The sequence below is a fragment of the Abrus precatorius genome, unplaced genomic scaffold (assembly GCF_003935025.1).
Source record: "Abrus precatorius isolate BTA unplaced genomic scaffold, Abrus_2018 Scaffold7, whole genome shotgun sequence".
NCBI lineage: Eukaryota > Viridiplantae > Streptophyta > Magnoliopsida > Fabales > Fabaceae > Abrus > Abrus precatorius.
In genome coordinates, this window is record NW_020874417.1 from 1,185,296 (window position 1) to 1,204,558 (window position 19,263).

Here is a 19,263-nt window from a genome sequence, read left to right on the forward strand (position 1 = left end):
TTACGTATTTTAAATAAATTTTAATTAATAATTAAAAGTGTGTAAAAAACTATAATTTCATAATTTTTTGATAATGTTAACTATTTATACATTTTATAAATATAGGTGTTTAAATATTTGGAAGGAGAACAATGTTAATAATAATCTTAGAAAGATATTAATAAAAAGAAATATAATATTTATCCGTGTAAGTTATTTCAATGGAACATACAGGAAATACCGGTAATTTAATATGGTTGAGCAGGACAGCAAATTAAGATTTCTATTGCCTTTAGAAGTTGATGGGTAGTCAAAATTCACAATGACTCGGTTGAAATCCGAGGATCTTCTAAATGGACGTATAGATACTTTCATTAGTTTATTAATCGTGTTTTCCCAGAAGATACAATAAAAAATAATTCTAAACATTTCTAATTGCTTTTTTAATAACTATCCCAATTATTAATAAAAATAGTAATATATATTTTTAAGCTATCGAATTCAGGTATACTTTATTTGCATTGTCCTTAATTTAAATACTAGAATTATTGTGTTTAAAAAATGCTTTTTGAAAGGTTACAAAAATGTTTACATAATACCCAGATAGGTTATTTGAGAATGTATTACCCATCTTAATTAGAAATTAAGTGGGCAACTTGTTATTATGTCAGTGGATTTGTTTTCGCCAGCTTATTCTGCATCAGCCATGCATCGAAAAGGTAAAATTAATCGGATCTACCATTTTTTATGGCATTGGAAAAATAAATCCAGTATAATTATAGATGCAGAGAAGAAATAAAATAGGAGATACACCTGTTAATAGAGAATACAGAGAGAAAAAACTCTAATAAAAAATTACTGATGCTCCCCAGTCAAACACAACTTTCAGAGCATAATTTCAGAGGAATTTTAGGATTTTTTTATGAGGACTGCCGCAAGAAAACTTTAATTAGTATTATCAGTTTGGTGCAATTTTTCATTTTTTACAGAAAGTTTTTAACGTAAAATATTATAAAAGAAATAATTTAATTGAAATTTTCATTTAATTATTTTGTTTTATTTTTATAAAGATTAATGTGCAATTTTTACTTTTTAGTAATTTTGGTTCAAATTTAGTCCTTTATTTTTTAATTATAATATAAATAATTAAATTAGATGAATAAGTTTTTTTCAAAAACTTATTCATCTAATTTTTCTGTAAACTCAAATTTAACAGAATTTAATTTTCATACCTCAAAAAAGTGATATTAAGAAAATTTTATGATAAATAATTATAAATTCTTCTACTCTTTTGTTGATACAAATTCTTCTAATTATTAAATAAAAAAGTATTTAATGTTTTATATTTTAAACGTAATCATAAATGAATATTTTTATTTAATACTTTGTAACTTAATAGAAAAATGATTAAAAGAATATACGAAAGCTATTTTACAATTAAAAAGTTCTCCTAAGCTATAAACAGAAAGTGATGACGGTAATGATGCGCCACTTCAGTTTCAACCCCGAAGTTTTTCAGTACTTAAATTGTTCAACCTTCATTAATTTAACACCTTCGTGAACATCAGATCATGCATACCTAACTGGACTGCAATACTAATGCACAACTCGAATAAATGATGAGATAGCTCTGCTTTCAGAAAATCTTAAAATTTATCATTTTAAAATTAGTTAACTAATTATAAAAAATAAAGGGTTCAATATTACTTCGCCTATCTCTAAAAAACATTTACATAAAGAATCCCAATCAAATGCTGAAACGCCAGCACTGATATCATGGCTGAGTCTCATGGGCTATTTCTGGAGTTAGAAAGTTATGATATTCAAGCTGAGTCATCTCTCCACCGCGCAGGGGGTCAAACTGACAAAGATAGAAGCTGCACAGCACAATCAACTGCAGATCATTAACGTCCACGTAACATTGACGTCCACTTAACAGCAAACATAAAGCATACAAGGAAAGCATGCATACACAACCGGAGGAATAGTTTAAAAGATTCATTAAAATATTTCCTAAATTAGGTAAAATATCAATTTAGTCTTTAATTTATATAATCATTGATTATTTTTAACAAATTAAATTGCATATTAAGTGTTAATTGGACATAATATGTAATATTTAATAATTGTGTAAAAAATGTTTAATAAATTAATTTAGTCTCTATGAGTTATTTAGAAACTAGATTGCGAAATTTTAAAGAAAATAAACTTTAAATGTGTCTTCATGTCATTATTAAATGTTATGCATTATGTTCAACTAACACTTAATATGTTAAAACAGAATTTTTGTTAAAATAACTAATGTCTAAATGATAACATAAATTAAAATTATTGATCATTATATATATTAATAATTAAAATGATTAATACGTTAAAGGTTAAAAATGATATTTTACTTATTTTAAGAACTATTTTGCAAATCCTAAAAATAATATGAACAAAAATAATAGTTTACTCGAGTGTCTAATTTCTAGGGAGGCATGAGATGCAATGCAACAAAATAGTTAAGTGGACGACCAAGGGACATGGATTTTAAGCTATCTTAAGTTAAATTTAGTATACTATTGGTGTTTATCTTTAAGAAAAAACAAATAAGTGTGATAGCGTCACCCAACTTCCAATTCCCTTGTTCATGACTTGACCTTTCTTCAAAATGTAAATTCAGTAATACTATTAGTATGTACAGTAAATATAAGAATACTATATTAATCTCAGATGACGTGCATCTAAGAATTTGGTTAAATTTCAAGGAAAGATGGTTACGTGAAGAAATAGAACCACACATCATTCAAAACATACGGCATCTAAGAAAAATAAAATTGCCATCAACTTCACCTAAGAGAAACTCATAAAATGCGATTTTCTAAAATATCACCTTCCATCCATGCCAAGAATTATGACTGTATTCTGCTGGTGACCGAATGCAACAGAGTAATGAGAGCCCTCACGCAAATGAAACTGAGCACGTGACCACTCTGAATTGAAATACTTAGGTAACACTCCTACGAGTGCAAAGTTAAAACAAGATTATCAAGGGTAACAAGAATCGATAATTATTCTGTGACAGAGCCAAATATCATGAAAAACAATATATAGATTGCTAAACTGAAACAATAAAGTACTCCATTGGTCATCAGCCTTCAGTCTTAAACAATTAAGCCAATAAAATAAGGAGAAACTCAAACACGTGGGAAAAGAAATAAGCTATAATTTTGGTTAAAACAGCCAAGCAAGGGAAATCTAATATGCTGTAGCTTTTTTTATAACAACTCAGATTAAATTTTGTTGACCTCATTTAAAGATTGGTCAACACTCATCCAGGGGAAGAGTTGTATCTTCTATCTAAAACGCATCAGTACATCATAAATTCAGAACTGAGCTGCTTCATATAAGATATATGTTAACAAAGGACCATTTAAAATCTTCAATTGACAGTAGCGTAATAATTCCTCCTTTTCTTACGCAACTTCAATTCTCAGGTGAAAGACATTGGGACAGATGATTCAGCCTAGGGTGTTTAGCTTTCTGTTTGAGATCTCTAGAACAACAGCTTGAAGCCAAAAAGGCAAAAACCATTTTGGAAGAAATCGGACAGTTTTGTTTGGTAACTTCAAAACTGTTGCACAGAATCTATTCCTCTGAAAATGGAAAAGCAGCAAGAGTTCCTTTACCATTGCAAAATCTGATTTGGCCTGCACAAAAATCTTAAATTTCCTAATTCAATTTATTATGAATGCTCCATTTGAGTTAGAAAAATGATTTCTGCGCCCTTTTGGCTAATTTGACAACACAAAGCAATTACATGAAATCAATGTCACGCACTGCAAGTTGCGTATAACAAAAGCAAGAAAAAACGAATGCTCTTCAAAATACACAGTTCGCTCGGTGCCATTGATTTAACATTCTTGTCTATTCATCATCTATTACAATTTAAAAACTTTTATACAGCGTCTTATTAATCAATAAAATTGCATATTCATACACAATAACAGCAAACGAAAATATATACTCAAATCAGAACAAACATTAAAAAAGAAAAAACCTTTAAATCTAATGAATGAGAGAGCTGAGCTAAATGGTGTAATGGCAGCATCAGAATTGGACGCATTTGGTTGCTTTTCATGCCCCATGCCGCTAGAATTAACGTCAAGACTGAAAACATGGACGGTGCCCTTGTCACTGGAGACTGCTAACCACTGAGCAGTAGAAGAGAATGCCAAACAGTAGATTTCTGCTGCAGTTGCACCCCTTCTTACCTGAGTTTAAATTTCAATAAATTTATACTCGAGTTGAGAAAGGAACAGAAAGAGCATGAATTATCCATATTAAATTCAATTTTCAAAGGAGACAAACAAAACATGGTAATAGAGAATAGCTAATAATGAATACATCAATATCTAACTTATTAGATAAATGAGCATAAGGCATGCCTTTTACTATTAGCCTAATCATTAATCAATCACTCTAATTATTGTACTTCCCAACACAATTAACCTCAATCAAGCACAGTAACGTTATGTTCAAAGATCGCATACTTCCTGAAGCAGAGTTCCATGGGCCGTATCGAAAACCCGAATGATGGTGCCCTTGGTACTGGCGGTGGCGAGGAACTTGCCATCAAGTGTGAGGGAGAAACAAGCAATCCCCGAGTCATGAGCCGAAACGAAACTCGTTTTCTTCCGCTCAAAGTGATCCAATCGTATCTGACCCATGCACAAGCCGGGGCATGCAAGAACCACCGAATCGACCACCTGCGAAACCGCGCAGAGTCCCTTGGGATTCGCCAGGGTCTCCATCTGATGCAGCAGCTTGAAGTTCGTGAAATCGTACACGAATACTTTCATCTCGAGGGCAACGACGATGCGGTCGCGGCGGAGACGGACGCCGCGGACGGCGGAGGGGAAGCAGAGCTCGCCGAAGCACCTGCCCTTGTGGTCGTCCCAGAGGATGACCTTGTTCGGAGGGAACTGAGGATGGGAACCGGCGCCGACTAGAGCAAGTATGTTAGAGCAGAAGAGCATCTCGACGTGAGCGAATCCGCCGCCGGCGAACTCTCGGCGGAAGAGCTCGTGGAGGGGGTGGGTGTTGTAGACTCGAAAGCTGGTGTCGGCGGCGGAGGAGACGGCGAAGCAAGCTTGGTCTTGGTTGAATGAGAGTGTAAGGAGTGAGGGAGGAGATTCCGGCGAAGGAGTTTGAGAGCGGGGAATCATTGTGGAATCAAAATCGAAGGATTGGGATTGATCATAGAGAAAGGTAGGGTTAGGGTTTGGGCAATAAGAGAGTGAAGTGGCCATTCAGAAATAGCATAAGCGATTAGCATGCCACTTCAGTTACACGAGGATTCTCCCGCCACCAGTGTTCGTTGCCGTGAATTCGAAACTACCCGAGGGCAATTTCGTCCTTTATCATTGTTTAGATTTGTAAGCCAGAAAGTTTTTTATCATAATCATTTATTGTGTTTAAATTAAAAATCCGATTGTTGGTGGGCTCCCTCACGGGCCTCGCTCCTAGAGCCCATGGATATTTTGTAAGAGAAGCTCCAACTCATTGTTTTACAAAAGCTGAAAAGATGACGCAAAAACAAACGCCGTTGCCGGGGATCGAACCCGGGTCGTCCGCGTGACAGGCGGAAATACTCACCACTATACTACAACGACTTGATGTCTTAAACATCTATAGAATACTTTAAGATTAATGAGTTCCGCTTTGCATCACTTTCTTTTAGTTCAACGGAAATAATTTAACGAAAAACTAATACCTAGCAGAAGTGTTCATAAAACAAGTTTATCCTTATTCTACTTATAAAAAAAAATAGATTCTTTAAATTATTTATTTCCGCTCCTACGATTAAATTTTCTTATTTTCACGAGTCATGAGTTACTAAAGAAATTGGCAGAGAAATAATTATAAAATTAATCTATGGCTTTTAAATGATTTTTAATTTATTTTATATATATACACACACCTATCTGAAGCATAATTCATGTAAATTTTATTTTCAATTTTTTACAAACAGGCTACAAATCAGTTTTTAAAATTAAAATTTCAATCTGATCTATTTAACTAAAAATCAGTATCTGCTCAAACTAGGGAAGTAACTATTGTAGACAAACAAAAGCCACACTAGGACAAACGAAAACTAAGGCATCATAGTAGATACACCCAAAAACTAAATAAGGTCAAATCAGAAGCAAGAAAAGTTGACAAGCTGTGACTAAACAGCAAGCAAAGGCTGGTTTAGCCTTTGGTTGGAAGGCCAGTCAATATCAGCTATTGATCAACAAGAAACAAGTGCCATGGCTAAACGGGTGTGCAAGTGAACAATATAAATGAAAGAGAAATGATTTTTGATAATTAAATTAGGTGAACTTTTTCATAGATCTTTTAATGAACTTTGTGGTAACCATAGACGAGAGAAATCCAATCACAAAATCCATTTGAAAATCAATCATGGAAAGGAAACAATTTTGAAATTCATTGGAAGTGTATTGCTGAGTAAAAGTTTTGCATGTCAAACAAAATCAGACGCGGATACTTTGTCCCAAGTAGGTATATTCATATTCTTATACAAGCTTTGTGTCATTGAAGTGCAAGAAAGGCAAGCGGCAACACACGAAATCTGTAAACAATGTTGCTTAGTTGTTGACAGAATCTGAAAGCTGGAAAGCAACCTCTTCAATTAATTTCAAATAATTAACCTCTTTGGTTTGAAAAGGTGCAATTATTGTCATAATGAAAGCATAGACACCAAAAGAACATTGTTACTCTGACAGTGTAGTGGCGTGTTCCTTAACGTTGGTGCATCTGAACCGGCAATTCCTAGCCAGGTTCGTGGAGACTAGTCCAAAACGATGCAGACAGTTTAAGATAGCAACAAATAAACCCTTGTATTCATGCTTGATTAAGATGACGAAAATATTTTTAAGGAAAATGTTAATTTGAGTTTGAGGAATTAATAATAATAAAACTTTATTAAAAAAGTATTTATTTTATTTTTATAACTTTAATGTAATACATATGTATTTTTAATATATAAAAATTATCTTTTTATATGTTTAAACTCAGTTTTAAGAGTTCAAAAAATAAAATTAAAATTAAAATTTTAATTAGACACTTTGAGCATGAAAATTTAACTTTTATCCATTTATGGGTAGGTCTCTGAATTATTATTATTATTTTTGTAGCCCATATCAATGAAAAAAATTACTCATATGGAGTATGAAGGGCTTCATACACAATAAATATAAACAAACTATTCTATTCTTATTAAACATGACTGTTTGACTGACAATTTGGATATGAATATCCCAAATTATGATCCCACAGGAGACTATTAGCTGCTCATGGAAAAGAGATCTAAAGAAGTCAAAGATACTCAAGGGACACTAAATTCTTTGATACCATTCTTTCATTATTTTTTAGTCGAGCTAGTAATATATTTTTTATATTGATTAAAATTTATTAAAAATTAAATAAGTCATACTTTTTTTATTTTTAATTTAATGTGGTAGATAGAGCATGGCTAGCATTCATATTATTTGATTTTTGTTTCGTTCATCTCAATCATATAAAAATTGAATTTAAGATTAAGATTATAAATAATTTCATTACTTTATAAGAAAAAGCTTATATAATATTTTAATTTTTTAAAAAATCATAATTTTCACATTTCATTTCTATTTTCTCAAACAAGTCTCTAAAAAAATATTATTATTTTTATATCATTTTTCTATGTATATTAATAATTTGCTAGTTTTATTTAGCATGTATCGATGCCACATTCAATTTTACTAATATAATATAACTGATGCAAATAATATATAACGTGACATTTATACTTTTATTTCTTTCATATTTTTATATTTTAATTTTAGAAATTTTAATTTTATAAACTAATAAAAATTATATTGACTAGACAAGAGACGTGTGACATTGTTTGAGTGAAGTTTGATAACCTTTGACGATTCCAAAGGTTGAAAAATGTGGTTGCAAGCAGCAGCAAGCAAAACGTGAAAGCAGTAAATTGAGAAGAAGAACTAATAATGTGATCATAGCAAATTGGGCACATAATGGGAAGCTAATGACATGTGACAAATACCTCTTTTTTGTTATTTGTTTCTTTCTCGTGAAAATCGATGGACTTGCGTAATTATCTAAGTTTATAATAGTATTATATTTTTTTTGGGTAAAATAATAGTATTATATTTGCATAAGCAGTATTTTTATTTTTATTTTTAATCATATTTAAATTTCAACTACATTTATTAAATCAGTTTTATTTTTTATGGCCGGTCAAAAAGTTCAATAAAGTGGACATAATTTCTCTCAACATAACTTTGATTTTTAGTTTTTAAATTTTAACATTACAAATTATTGGACTTACACATAAGGTGACCTCTATTTTGTATTTTGTATTTTTATTTTTATTTCCTTGCTTCGTATTGTGCATATCAATAGAAAATTATTTTTTATTCTCATTTTTCTTTTAATATAATTCATTCCTGTATTATGAATTTGAGTTATCACTTTTAAATGTATGGACATCCTGCTGTATTCTCATTTTTCTTGTGACACATGTTTTTTCTATTATTTAACAGTTATTTTATATTTATAAAATATGTAATTATTGACTTTCAAGTGTTTCTTTTAATGTTAGTTCTTTATGAAAGCTTAACTTCCTTGTTTTTTTTTAATTTTATATTACTTTTTTCATTCTAAATCTCAATTAGCTATACTCTTAATTTTTTTAAAGTTTATCTTTTTTCTTTATAAATTAATTATGCTTTTAATTTTAAATATTATTTATTTTAATTTTTTTAAAAATTGTACTTAAATAAATTTAAAATATCCTTACAATACATAAAATACTTGCTAATGTTAAAAATATTTGTAAGTTATTGCAAAGCTTTTACTGTTTCAAATTCAATTGATCGGTAGCATTTCAATATGATTCATTTGTAATAGAATATAGTTATTGCAATAAATATTTAACTTTAGCAAATATAGTTAAAATGTAAGAGTAAAGTTTCATGCTAACATACAAATGAAAAGGACCGAGTTCAGATTTTTATCACTTTAAAAGATAAGTATTTAATTTTGTAACTCAAGTGTATCAACAGTTACAAAATAAATACTATAAAAAAAAGTCCATCTAAAAAACTCCTATACATTGCTAATTGAAAGTAGAAAAATTGATTAGTAAAACTTAAAATTGATGACAAATTGAAAAATGGAAACCTATTTTTTGGTTTAACATAATATGTTTAAATAATATGCATTATCTAACAACTTTTTCAAATTTGGATAATTTCTGTCCCATAAACAAATTATATTTCATTACTTCTGAATTTTTTTACCACAAAATTTAAATAAATTACATATGTACCATACGCGTATTCAACACGTTTACGAAAGAAGCATATATAGTAAAATGTCACGATTACCAGTCACTAAGATAACTTTACTAATAAATAAATTTGAGTTAGATGATACAAATATTTGACTGATAAAAACATTAATGGAAAGAAATTGTCAGTTTGGAAGAAAATGAGTCTTGAATTCACACCTAAAAATTGTAAACTTTATGAAAAGAAGGAACTTGATTACTATGAAAATGTGGATTTACGAGAGAGAAGTTTTAAAATTAATCAAACAATTTTTTTAATTTAATATGTATTTCAAATCATTCTAAATATAGAATAATAAATTTATTTATTTTACTTTCCCTCTTCATGTGAATCAATAAGATATACATTTCTCCTCTCTATCAAAATGTCTCCCTTTCTTTTTCATTTGAACTAAATGGTGTGTAACTAAAAATTATTCTTGTGTTAAATAAGAAAGAATTTGTATATTTTATGAATAAATTCGAAATAAAGTAGTCATTGGATTATTTGAATATTTCATGATAAAATATATGACTTCACCTTACATTTCGTCGAACTAGAAAGGAATAAGAAAAGGTAACTATTAGATGATTAAACAATGAAACAAAAAATATTTATATACAATCTCACTTATGGTATTAATTTTTTTATGCTAGCTAAGATAATGAAACTAATTTAAGATAGCCTGTGTTACTCCACGGTCTTCCTTTTTCTTTTATTAATTTATATATATATATATCCCTCCATATGATCCATAACATTCCTAATGTTCTTCACCGTACTACTCACGAAGCGCTCTTGTTGCTCTCTGGTCGGTGATCACTATATTTGATCTTGTCATGTGTACGTGTGACTTGCATGTAACTTGACAAAGAGAAAAATATTCACTGATTAAATATCTGTGCAACTCTTTTTGAGCTTGTTCATAATATATAGCCTAATTGTGAAGATGTCTTCTGAAGTAGGATTAGTGGGTATGGAGAACAATGGAAACAATATTGAAAACACAGAGCAGAACAATCATCATGGGCTCACGGGGAAGAAGCTTTCATGGAAAAAGTTGCCAAGAAATGATTCTCTGGACATGGAATCTCGTAGCTTCCCTAAATCCTCTCATGCCTCTAAAGTATATATATTATATATTTCATCTTCCATCTTTCCCAAGTGTAAATCCAACGTTAATGTTTGTATAAATATTAACATGGTTGATTTTTTTTTTATATTATATTATATAATGGTTTTTAGGGGCCATCGATGTCGGTGATTATGCATCTAGCGTTTCAAAGCATCGGAATTGTCTACGGAGACATAGGAACATCACCTTTGTATGTGTATGCAAGTACCTTCACGCATGGCATAAAGCACAACGATGACATTTTGGGTGTTCTTTCTTTGATCTTTTATACCATCACTCTCATTCCTCTTGTTAAGTACGTATTCATTGTCTTACGAGCCAATGATAACGGCGATGGTACGCACCGGCATATTCAACCCTCTCTTTCTTTTCTTTTAATATTTTACTGTATTATGTTTTAAGATATCAGCCACAAAGTTAAGAACCATTTACAAATAAGTATCTTTTGTATATAAAAGATATATTTTTTAATAAATTGTTTAAACGTATATCCATTTTTTTAAATTGGCTAAGAAATGGGAAAGGTAGACATGAAAATTATTAAAATTAACAGTTTGTGGTTAATCTAGACACTTACAAAGAAGGAAATTAAAACATGAAATACCATGTGGTATTATGAGTTTTCATGCAAAATTTGACATGTAATAATATTAATTTATAATTTGTATTGAACATATTTTAGGAGGGACTTTCGCTTTGTACTCTTTGATATGCCGTTATGCCAAAGTGGGACTTACTCCAAATCAACAACTTGAAGATGCAGAAGTGTCAAATTATCAATTGGAATTGCCCAATAATAACCGGATAAAGAGAGCCTCAAGGCTTAAGTCTAAGCTTGAGAAAAGCTACTTTGCTAAGCTCTTCCTCTTGCTAGTTACAATGCTTGGCACTTCTATGGTCATTGGGGATGGTGTTCTCACTCCTTGCATCTCCGGTTATTCTAATTTTATTTTCTTGTTTATGTCATACAATTTGTTTCTTTGATACTAATACCATTAATTTTTTTACTGTATTTATTTTTTCATTTGTCTCAAGAGCATTCTTTGAACATATGGAATAAATAATATTTCATGTGATTTTCAGTTTTATCTGCTGTGGGAGGGATCAAGGAAGCTGCTTCTTCAGTAACTGAGGGTAGGTATATACAATACAAGTTAATAGAACAGAAATATTGAAAGAAAATAATATGAAAAACGCAGGCCTCTGAACAAAGATATAATTGTATTGTTTTTTCCGTTGGATGGATATGGTAATAAAACAATAACTACTGTTATTAGAGGAACAAGGAAAATGCATATATCTATTTTTATAATACAGTTTTTTAATGTGCTGCTTTGTAAAGTTTTCTCAAAATTTGAAGTACCAGGTGTTACAATAGATACTCTGGTTTTAAGGCATAGCAGGTGAGGAACGGTGTTATATGATAATGATTAATACAAATTTGTTTGATTATACGCAGGTGAGGTTGTTGGAATATCCATAGGAATCCTGATATGCCTTTTCATGGTTCAAAGATTCGGAACTGATAGAGTAGGATACAGTTTTGCCCCTATCATATGTGTGTGGTTCACCTTTATCGGAGGCATTGGTCTGTACAATTTTATCAAATATGATCCAACAGTGGTGAAAGCAATAAATCCAAAATATATTGTAGATTATTTTAGAAGGAACAAGAAAGATGCTTGGATTTCTCTTGGTGGGGTTGTGCTGGCCATAACAGGTTCATATTTGTTTTCTATTTTGTGTATATACATAACACTAAGTGAAACCTAATAAAATTAGTTTAAACCACGTTTCAACATAAAAGTTATAATTTGCAGCGTTGAAAAGTGGATTCGACACATAACCGAACACGGTTTTAATCATTCTTAGGCTTTTGCTGGTCATCACTCTAAAATTGCAGGAACTGAAGCACTATTTGCCGATGTCGGACATTTCACAGTTCGGTCCATACAAATAAGCATGTGCTCTGTAACATACCCTGCTCTTGTACTTGCCTACACTGGACAAGCTTCCTTTCTTCGCAAAAACAACCAGCATGTTCCCGACACTTTCTACAAGTCCATACCTCGTAATTTAATTTAACCACTTCAATTCAAAACTATCAAGAAAAGAAATTAAATTAAGCAGATTTGTGTTATAGTTAATGATGGCTTCATATTTTTTGTAGATCCTTTATATTGGCCAATGTTTGTTGTTGCTGTTATGGCATCCATCATAGCTTCTCAAGCCATGATCTCTGGAACTTTCTCCATTATTCAACAATCTCTCTCGCTAGGATGTTTTCCTCGGGTGAAAATAGTGCATACATCAGCCAAGTATGAAGGACAAGTTTACATCCCCGAAATCAATTTTATTCTCATGATTGCATGTGTTGCAGTCACAGCTGGATTTAAAAACACCACAAAAATTGGGAATGCTTATGGTAACTTGCTTAATCCTTTCAACCCTCCGATTTTAGTCTTGTGTAACCATCTAAATTGGGCATTGTTAATAAGTTAAAAAAAAATATTTATGGGCATTGAAGATTCTAATGCATGAATTTGTGCATCCAGGGATAGCAGTGGTGTTCGTGATGACACTTACATCTGCTTTGCTAGTGCTAATAATGATCATGATATGGAAGACCCACATACTTTTGGTTATCAGTTATGTGCTTATCATTGGTTCAGTTGAGCTTGTGTATTTAAGCTCAGTGCTATACAAATTCAAAGAAGGAGGGTATCTTCCTCTTGCCTTTGCTGCAGTGCTAATGACCATCATGTACATTTGGAATGATGTGTATCGAAGGAAGTACTATTACGAATTGGATCACAAGATTTCCCCAGAGAAGCTTAAGGAGATAGCTACTGGCACAAACATAGTAAGAATGCATGGCCTTGCCATGTTCTATTCTGAACTTGTTCAAGGCATACCACCCATTTTCAAGCATTATGTGGAAAATGTTCCTGCACTGCATTCTGTACTTGTCTTTGTGTCCATCAAATCATTGCCTATCAGCAAAGTTCCTATGGAAGAGAGGTTTCTTTTTCGCCATGTGGAACATGAAGAACTCAATGTGTTCAGGTGTGTTGCTAGATATGGATACACTGATGTAAGGAATGAGAATGAGCCTTTTGAGAATTTACTGATTGAAAGGCTAAAGGCATTTGTTGCTGGTGAATCTTTTGCATCCCAGAGAGCAGTGCTAAAGGATGAAAAAATTGAAGAAAAAATGAATGGTGGGGGTGATGATGAGTATGATGGGGTAGAAGAAAGTGGTGACAAAGAGAAAGTGGTGGTAGAGAGTGTTGAGAAAGAGGTGGAGGCAATTGAAAAAGCAGTGAGGGCAGGCATCGTTCACTTGATTGGTGAAAGTGATGTGGTTGCTTGCAAAGGAGCAAGCATAGGGAAACGGATTCTCATAGATTATGCTTATAATTTTCTGAAAAAGAACTTGAGGCAAAGTGATAAAGTTTTTTATGTTCCTCATAAGCGTATGGTCAAAGTGGGAATGACTTATGAACTTTAGAGAGAATAGAACAGTGCGTAAATAATCAGAAGAAGAAACAGTGATAACCGTGGAGAATGCTTATTTGGTGGTGCATAGTTTTACTTTTACATTTCGCTATGAAAATTGCAAGAAAAGATAAAGATTTCGAAGTTGTTAACGTCTTATGTTGTCAAAGTCTCTTTCGATTTGTATTTGTTACAAAATAAAGTTGAGAAAGTTATTAGATCCTCTTAATTAATTATTAAAAAAAATAATTGTCTCTGTGTTATTCTTCTAGAAAAAGTTAAAACTGATAATCATTTTAAAATAGAAGGAATATTTTCTGTCTGCCTTGAAATTAGAAATAAAAATGTTTGGCTTTGATAAACAGGTGCATGAAAATTTAATAATCTATATATCTAATGCAAAGCTATAATTTTTTTTAGTTGAAATTACTTTCTGTTTCTTTAATTATATACAAATTATTGTTGAATAAAGAGTTTCTAAAATAAATAGGAAACTACAATACAATTTCAAAATCTTAAGATAATAAGTATGTGATTTATTTTTTTATATACTTCTAACTTGTTGATATCTCATTTTATATGAAACTCAATTGTTATAACACAATATTTTACTTATTTTTAAAAAAATTTCACCTTTTAAATAACGTTGAGAATTTCTTTTAGTTCTTCTCTACATATATTTTTAAAATGTTAAGAACTTGAGATAGTGTTCGTGTGTGTTTAAACTTCTTTGTGGGTGTATTATTTTCTAGCTTAACGTTACTCAGAAGAAATACATACCTCAAGCCAGTATTATATATAATTTTCATAATGACCTTTTCGACTTCGGTGGTGGGAGTTTTGAAAATTTTTTCAAAGATAAAAAATAATCAAATCATCAGAATAACAAAAAAGAAAGAAAGGGACTCACAATTAATTATATTAAAGTGAGAAGGTTTCCCGACCCAATAACTCAGTAAGGGTTATATATATATATATATATATATATATATATATATATATATATATATATATATATATATATATAATTGCAACTGGCCGGTGTATAAAAGTTGTCTTAGATACAAACTTATTATTATTTTATTAACTAGTAGTTTTACATTTTATATGAATACTATTAAATTGAAATGTTTTTTAAATAAAAAAATAAACCTTATTATATGATTATTTTTAAATTCGATAAATTTTATAAATTAGAAATTAAATATTTGTATTAATAATAGAGATTTTATCATATAAAAGTAAATTAAATTAAAGTGAGGAATTTTTAAAATTTTAAAAATTATAAAAAATAAATTTCGAATTAAAATTAAATTAAAAAAAATAATGTTTAATATATAAAAAAAGACAATAAATGGGTAATCCCATTTCATATATACAAGTAGGAATTTTGGAGCATATATATTGAATTTAAGACAGTATGCATACTAGCGTATTTCACATTTAGAGAAATTTAATGGGATGGCAAAATCATCAAATTGAAGAGGTTTCATAACTCAAGGTATAGGACAAGGCTCCTTTGCAATGGGAGGAGTTCAATGAAATTCACCATCTTTATTTGTCTCTAGTGGCGTTTTTACTTTCATCATTTATTTTACTTTAGATCATATACTATATATTAATTACATTACTTGAATTCTTTCAATAAACCTTATTAAAAAGAAGAGAAGTCACTAACGCTACAAATTATGGTGAACGTAATATAATTACACATCGAGTTATGAGCCTGGGTTCCCTGGCTCTGTTGAGGGGTGACCAAGACATGACCCAACACATTTCTTTAAGTCATGTATCGTTATAAAAAAGTCATGTATCTTTATTTACAGCATGTATATATGATCCTTTAATTTTCATTTCATTTTGTTCTAGACTTAGTATGATACAACTCATTTTGCATTCTTCCTAGGATCTTAGGTGATTGTCTTTTTCATCAATATTATAGCTTGTAGTTTTTCAATTGTTTTTAATTTATAGCAAAATAAATAGTATTCCAAAAAAGACAAAGGTAATGTTTTTTTATTTTTTTAATTTCTTGAATTTTTATGTAATAATCATTTCAACCAAAGAAAATTATAACTGGACCAAGATTCTATAAAATAAAATTAATGAGTACTTGATACAAATAATAGAGCAATGTATACATTAAAAGAATTTCTTTTAAGTTTATTTTTTTCTTGTATCCAACTGTTGATATTTCAAGTGGTTTTCGAAGAATTAAAAACATGAGTTTAATGTCTGATAAGTATCTTTGTTTTTCTTCAATTTGAAAAGAGAATTTATTCTCATATAGTAGTTAATTAAAATAAAATGGTACCAGAGACAACGTACTTATTTTTTTTTTCCTAATTTAACTTATAATTTGTATTCAAATTCTCGTTTTTAGCGATATCCTTAACATATACCAGCTTTAGAAAGCAAACAGGACAGTGTCTTGCATCTCATTGTCTCTTGTTTCTAAATAACCTGTACATAGACAAAAACTTCCAACAGACTTAGACACAGAATCATCCTAACTTGTTTGAAGATGATCCAATTTTCTTTTAATATATTAAACGTGTCAGGTTCATCGAGACCCAGCAATCACCGGAGTTCAAACCCAATACGACAAAAGTATTATGGGAGGTAGAGCCAGTAATATGTGGTCCCAGGACTTTGCTAGCTAGGGTTTTGAATCTCAACAACGTTGCCTATGAACATATCTTGCTGCCCAAATATAATGGATACTGGATTAGTGATGAAGATTCCGACAAAAGTTAAGTAATAGAGTCAAACATCAGCCACGTAGACAAACTGGCTTGTCTTTAATGTTGTTTTCCATTTTTATTAGATATGTGTTTTCTGCACATTTATATATCAGTCAAGAAGAATAAATCAGTAAGCAGTTGATTTAATTCCCTGGCTAATTAATGGGTTAGCTAGGGTACTTACTGAAAAATATTGCTTTTAAAAATCAGACTTAGAAGTAAAGTGGTAAAAATATTAGTTTAAAATTTAATAATTTAATTTAAGGGTTTGGACGATACTTGACTGGTTTCTAATATAACTAGTTAAACCAATCCATTAAAATATTGTGTGTGTGATTAAATGGCATATATTTCAAGAAAAATGAACCGCTTCTCGTTGTTTTTTGAATGAAAGAAACTCTTAAATTCCATCTCGCGCCTTTTTTCTTTACTTCACTTTCTGTCCTTCAAGATCAAACACTGTATAATGAATTCTCTTATCCTTCAGTGATCAAATATAAAGTTTATAATGAGGTGAGCGTAATTAACTACCATATTGTTCTTCGTGCCGTAATTAATAATATATCCAAAGTGTGATTAAAATCTTTAGTTAATTAATATATGTTAGTTTTATATATAAAGTGTCTAGTATCTCTTAAATAACATTATGGACTCTAATTTTGTAAATAAAAAAAATTATATTAACCTCGACATTTATAATTGAGTTTAAGTATTCCTGAGTGATTAATTTTTATTAAAAAATATATTCATTATACTAAATTTATAAAATATAATAAATAATTTTTTAAAATTTAGTTCCTTAACTTGAAATTAACATTTTTATATAAAAAAATTAATGTTATGAGATATTTATCTCATTAACTAAGTTCATGTGTCTTTATCCAAACTAGTTGAGGCTCAAAACAACTTATAAATAATAAGGGTTCAAAATTATAATCTATGTGATTGAGAAGTTGTTACTAGAAAATGAAAAGAAAAATAAGAAAAATGTTTTTTTAAGAAAAAAATATTCTTATCTATTTCCTCTTCAATTAATTTAAATTTCAAAAATTTTCCCTTTCGAAGATAGAGTGATAAAATGAAACAATTAAAACAATAACAGACTTGGACATAAGCAAAACAATTTAAACAAAGCAAAAGTAGTTTTTAAATATTTTGGATTTCAAATCCGAACAAAAAAGGGAAACAATTTTTACACGATTAGATTTGGAAATAAGCAAAAGGATTTGACAAAACAAAAACATTTAGCTATAGATCATAGTTATGTTAACCGCATAAAATAAATCATAAAAAATAGTCATATGATATATCTGAATTCATATGCACGACAAAAGCATGTTTTCGTCTGATGAATCCACCATATTTCTTACTTAGGGTATAAAACAATCGACTTTTTGGAATGGGGAAATAATGACTTGCATCTCGATAAGCATGTTATTAAGCTGTTTTGGTGTATTTACTATGATTAGCGTGCTATTACATTTTGGTTCTCTAATGCTCCCAGCACTCCATTAATTACTCCAAAGTCTAGCTCCAAGCATAGGGTAAAGATTTCTTTTCCATTCTCACATTTTCAAAATCTCTTGCAAAGGATTAACCTAGGCAGAGGTACTCATCCTTTTGGTACTCGTGGCTGAACTTTAGAACAGTGGAGGCTGCGAACCAAGATGCAACCTTAGCTAATGTTCAAATTAAGATATGCAAATTCCCAATTTACAAGAAGATGATGTGGGAGTACAATTAAGTGTAAAAAGTTAGCTAATTAATTAAGATCTTCAAATTCCCAATTTTCAGGACAAGATGATGCATGAGGTAGTGTCAATTGCTCATGACTTCTGGAATTAGAGCTTATTATTATAGGACACACAAATACAAAGATTAGTTATAATTAATTAACTCACATGACTCTCAAGCTACTATATATTTCTTAATCTAGTATCAAACTCAGTAATTTAAATAAAGTCTAAAACACTCACATCATATCATATATCAAATGTGGGAACAAGATCAACAAGAAGCAGCAGTTTGACCTATGAATCACATTGAACAAAGGCTATTAATTGGGGTACAAGAGGAGGTTAAACTTGCCTAATTATATGGTTTGATAAGTGTTGTTAGCTTTATTTTGATTGGCTCTCTCCCCTTCCAATTCCCTATACTTATGCAAATACCTTTTAAGAGGCTCAGCGTAGTCATCAAACCCTAGGGTAGCCAAGGCCCAGCAAATATCATCTCCATTCACTGTCTTGCGCTTCTCCTTGTGACACTTGTCAGAGGCTTCACCGGTGACAAAGCTAATGAACTCAGACACACATTCTTGCATGGTTTCTTTAGCTTCCTTTGAGATTTTAGCGTTTGGAGGGAGGATTTGCTTCATGATCCTCCCCACATTAGCTATTGGAAGCAACCGATCTTGCTCTTTAATCACTCCATCTTGCGCAGAACTGTCACTTGTAGTCGCAGCTGTGAAATTGTACTTAAAGCCTTCTCTCTCTGAGACTTTCCCCATATTCTCACTCAT

The 19,263-nt window shown here is 30.6% G+C and overlaps 3 protein-coding genes and 1 non-coding gene across 4 annotated transcripts; 1 reads left to right on the forward strand and 3 right to left on the reverse strand.

The window, feature by feature from the left end:
- Positions 1-1,753: 1,753 nt before the first annotated feature.
- LOC113873826 (autophagy-related protein 18a-like) lies at positions 1,754-5,273 on the reverse strand. Its single transcript, XM_027512159.1, has 4 exons — positions 4,515-5,273; positions 4,022-4,235; positions 2,855-2,981; positions 1,754-1,856 (listed from the first exon to the last, which is right to left on the reverse strand). Exons 1-4 carry the CDS (start codon positions 5,271-5,273, stop codon positions 1,754-1,756), a joined length of 1,203 nt encoding a protein of 400 aa, XP_027367960.1.
- A 291-nt stretch (positions 5,274-5,564) lies between these two features.
- On the reverse strand, positions 5,565-5,636 carry TRNAD-GUC. Its single transcript has one exon. It is a non-coding gene; the product is annotated as a tRNA-Asp (tRNA).
- A 4,525-nt stretch (positions 5,637-10,161) lies between these two features.
- Positions 10,162-14,037, forward strand: LOC113873151 (potassium transporter 5-like). The gene is made up of 8 exons (XM_027511151.1): positions 10,162-10,491; positions 10,611-10,836; positions 11,183-11,434; positions 11,584-11,634; positions 11,960-12,220; positions 12,404-12,571; positions 12,671-12,925; positions 13,056-14,037. The coding sequence occupies exons 1-8, from the start codon at positions 10,315-10,317 to the stop codon at positions 14,009-14,011; spliced, it is 2,346 nt and encodes a 781-aa protein (XP_027366952.1). The 5' UTR covers positions 10,162-10,314; the 3' UTR covers positions 14,012-14,037.
- A 4,797-nt stretch (positions 14,038-18,834) lies between these two features.
- LOC113873835 (nuclear transcription factor Y subunit B-5) lies at positions 18,835-19,263 on the reverse strand. The gene has a single exon (XM_027512176.1). The coding sequence runs from the start codon at positions 19,261-19,263 to the stop codon at positions 18,835-18,837; it is 429 nt and encodes a 142-aa protein (XP_027367977.1).

Excerpts from the sequence above, each read along its gene's own strand:
- LOC113873826 (XM_027512159.1), bottom strand. The coding sequence starts at position 5,273 with ATGGCCACTTCACTCTCTTATTGCCCAAACCCTAACCCTACCTTTCTC. Across the intron at positions 4,236-4,514 it reads ATGGAACTCTGCTTCAGGAA|GTAAGAAGGGGTGCAACTGC; the intron begins GTATGCGATCTT and ends ATTTAAACTCAG. Across the intron at positions 2,982-4,021 it reads CTCATTCATTAGATTTAAAG|GAGTGTTACCTAAGTATTTC; the intron begins GTTTTTTCTTTT and ends TTGCACTCGTAG.
- LOC113873151 (XM_027511151.1), top strand. The coding sequence starts at position 10,315 with ATGTCTTCTGAAGTAGGATTAGTGGGTATGGAGAACAATGGAAACAAT. Across the intron at positions 11,435-11,583 it reads TCTCACTCCTTGCATCTCCG|TTTTATCTGCTGTGGGAGGG; the intron begins GTTATTCTAATT and ends TGTGATTTTCAG. Across the intron at positions 12,572-12,670 it reads TTTCTACAAGTCCATACCTC|ATCCTTTATATTGGCCAATG; the intron begins GTAATTTAATTT and ends TATTTTTTGTAG.
- LOC113873835 (XM_027512176.1), bottom strand. The coding sequence starts at position 19,263 with ATGAGTGAGAATATGGGGAAAGTCTCAGAGAGAGAAGGCTTTAAGTAC.